The following is a 3544-nucleotide window of genomic DNA, read 5'->3' as shown; positions in this document are numbered from 1 at the left end:
TTAAATTACAGAAAAAGATTGCAAATATACAAGAAAACACACAAAAAAATGTCATTTTACGGTATATTTCTGGCACCCCAGCTGCCAAAACATTTCCCTTTGTTACAGATTACCAAAGACTAGCTTAAAATAACACATTGTCATCTAACAATTAATAATATCATGTTAAAAATTAATAACATATCACTATTAATAATATATTAATAATGATGATATTAATAATATATCATTACATGCTTACCTGCAACCTGTGGCAATAAGGATCTGGTCATAGTTTTGGATTAAGCCGTCATCAAATGTCACTGTTTTCTTGTTTGTGTCTATTGACATAGACTAAAGAGAAGGGGCAACACATGCTTCAAATACTCTGGTGATATGAGAGATAATACAACATAAGATTCAGTTCTTACCTCTTTTCTCAGCCAGACCTCAATATCATACTTATGAAAAAACTCCATTCTTCTCATTAAGAGACTGTCACTCTCAGCATTCATCACCTGCATCAGGAATAAATTCAACTTTGAATGTCTGTGTGGATGTAAAAACAGTGCTGGTACTGTGTATATATATATATATATATATATATATATACTGTATATGTCTTACTTTATGCTTGTACTGCCTGTTCTGATGCTGAACACAAATCTTTAGTCTCACCTTGCTAAGTCTGGTTTTGTCATATGGAAGGAGATCGTCTCGAGACACCATAATAATTCGGCCCCTGTAGTTTTCTTGCCGAAGCGTCTCAGCACAGCTCAAAGAAGCTGCCCCTGCGCTCAACAAAACAGCATCCACAAACTTTAACACTTTCTACTAGAGATGCACTGCCACTGATACTAAATTTCTCCAACGAAACTGCTGATTTTTCATAGTGATATCTGCTGATGCCGATACTGATTCTGAAGATTAACTTCATATTTCTTAACTTTCTGAATGTTGTTCATTCATATAATGACTATTAATATTGAACACCAAACCGGTGAAGTTTCTTAACATTTTCCATACAGAGCACAAAATTCATAGCATTTTCCTGTCCTCTTTTATATCGGCCCTGGTCATAAGCTGTTTTTAACTGATTATTGTTCGATATATCGGTGCATCTCTAATTTCGTATACATAAGAAGCCAAAATAAAGGGGATGTAAACCACAAAGGTACAGTATATTACAAATCAGATCCAAAGGTTCTCTCTCACCTCCTCCTAACACCATCACGGTGTGAAACACCTCTTGATCTCGTGCTCCCATCCACTTTAATCTCTTAGGTTGACCCTGAATCTGACATATATAAACAATACACCACCGTTCAAAAGTTTTAAAAACATGCTGTTTATATTTTTAATTTATTTCTTTATATTTTTTTCATCGAAACTGGAATAATGATTATGTTGAAACTAACTAAAGCATCCAAATAATTACCTTTTTCTTAACAGACACATACACTTTGCTGTTTTCAACTTTAACCTGTCAAGAAAGAGTCAGATAAAATATGTTAACTTGTGTAGAAATATCAACTATTTAACGTTTGTGTGCGTGCGTGCGTGCATGCGTGTGTGTGTGTGTGTGCGTGTGTGTGTGTGTGTGTGTATGAATGAATTCAGATCAAAGTGCCTTGTGGCAGGGCAAACAGTCAATTCCGGGATATTCCTCCAGATCTCCATTCTTCACATTAAAGCAGGAACCATGCCATGGACAGCGAACCCTGTGACCTGACAGGACACCTGCAGAGGAACCACGTTACCACTGTAATGTTACAAACCACAAGGTCCACGTCTTTCATGTGATGTATCTTTAATGTAAAATCAATGTGATTTGATTGTTTTATATATAGTATACAATTCATTATTTGGTCATTTCATGATATAATTATGAGATTAATTCATCACGTGTTACCTTTGCTCAGTGGAGCCCCATAGTGTGTGCACTGGTTGCTGATGGCACTGTAAACCCCATCACAGCTTACCAGCAAAACGTTGTGGCGACCCACCTCCACCTCCATCATTCTAGATCAGAAGATTTGACGTTGTTCGTCAGCAGCCTTATTCATTCCAAACATGCCTTTCAAGATATTTTTAGAAGTCTGAGACAAAGGAGTAACTTACTCTCCATCTCTGAGGTGTGACTCCATACATACTACATCTGTCACCTCCTCCTCTTCCTCTAAACCAGCCTTTAAATCTGTGACAATAAAAGCCAAGATTCATGAAATATGCATATTAAAAATCGACAGCATGCATAAAATTATGTTTTGGAGAAAAGATTATTAACACAATGACTCAAAAGTCAACAAAATGATATGATATCAGATATCCAGTGGTTCATGTCAGTAATGATCACATAAGGATTTTCAAAACTCATTTTATAGAGATTGCACTAACAAAAAGCAATTTCTAGCCAATTTAATATTTTATAGCAGAGAAAACACAAATCACTGACCTTTGCATGACTTTATTATTTATTAATTTAATATTTTCCATGACACTGGGAAATGTCATTAGGCTATCTAGGCCTATAAAACCCCATTTTTAGAAACCTATAAAACCTAAAGCGCGTGACCAAATGGTTGACAATCTCATCAGTAAAAAATAGACATTCCTCAATAATTCACAGAACGCCTTTAAAATGATAAACTTGGTTATGAAAAGAGTTGGAAAACAGATGAATGCTTTAAAAAACCTATTTAACAAACAAATTGTGCTTACTTGCTTTCTCCTGAGACATCACAAATTGATCCGCAAGAGAGTTGATCTCCCAAGGAATCATTGAAAAACTCTAAAACAGAAAATATTTTCAAGAGACTGCTGTCATAAGAGTAAACTCTCGGGACGGTGGTCATGAAGGTAAGGATTTCTTAGAAAGTCCATCATCTCAGAGATTTATTAGACATTTTTTGTCAGGATCGATGCTCATGAAGTTGATTACTCATTTAGTGAAAAAGAAAACGGTGTATCCAAAAGCTGTTAACAAGTGGGGTTGCATAAATTGCGATGAGGGTATTCAGTTGTAGGAGAGCCATATCATTTGTTGTGGCATGACAACAGAAGAGAGAACGGCTGAGCAAGCAACACACGACAATGAACTGATGCTCTCTCTCTCTCTCTCTCTCTCTCTCTCTCTCTCTCTCTCTCTCTCTCTCTCTCTCTCTCTCTCAATTTCAATTTAAGTGTGCTTTATTGGCATGACAAAATGTACATTCGTATTACCAAAGCATTTGCAGCTGGGCTGCGTACAAATAGTGAAAGTATGTAAACAAACGAAAAGAACGATAATTATAGTAATAAAATAAAGTGTGATGTAGTGCAACTTAAAGTGGTTTGTAAATATACTGTATGTAAATATATAAAAACAGAAACAAATTATAGTTTAAACAAAAATGTACAAAAGCAAAATATACATACGGTAATATTTTTTAGATTTTTAGATTTAGATTCAATTTATTGTCATTGCACATGTACAAGGCAACGAAATGTGACCTCTGCATTTAACCCATCCAGAGAGTAGTGAACACACGTACCCCCGGAGCAGTGGGCAGCTATCACTACAGCG

General features: G+C 35.7%; 1 protein-coding gene across 1 annotated transcript; it reads right to left on the bottom strand.

Annotated features, from left to right (window-relative positions):
• Positions 1-237: 237 nt before the first annotated feature.
• On the bottom strand, positions 238-2770 carry LOC130551158 (apoptosis-inducing factor 3-like; the record flags this gene model as incomplete). Its single annotated transcript, XM_057328706.1, has 9 exons — positions 238-333; positions 411-497; positions 658-770; positions 1195-1276; positions 1418-1462; positions 1610-1719; positions 1892-2001; positions 2101-2176; positions 2701-2770. Coding segments are annotated over 9 exons (789 nt in total), but the record flags the coding sequence as incomplete, so codon positions are not given.
• Between the last annotated feature and the right edge of the window lie 774 nt (positions 2771-3544).

This window comes from Triplophysa rosa, unplaced genomic scaffold (genome assembly GCF_024868665.1).
Source record: "Triplophysa rosa unplaced genomic scaffold, Trosa_1v2 scaffold718, whole genome shotgun sequence".
NCBI classification, from domain to species: domain Eukaryota; kingdom Metazoa; phylum Chordata; class Actinopteri; order Cypriniformes; family Nemacheilidae; genus Triplophysa; species Triplophysa rosa.
The sequence above is the reverse complement of the archived record's forward strand: the minus strand, read 5'-3'. Positions and strand labels throughout refer to the sequence as shown.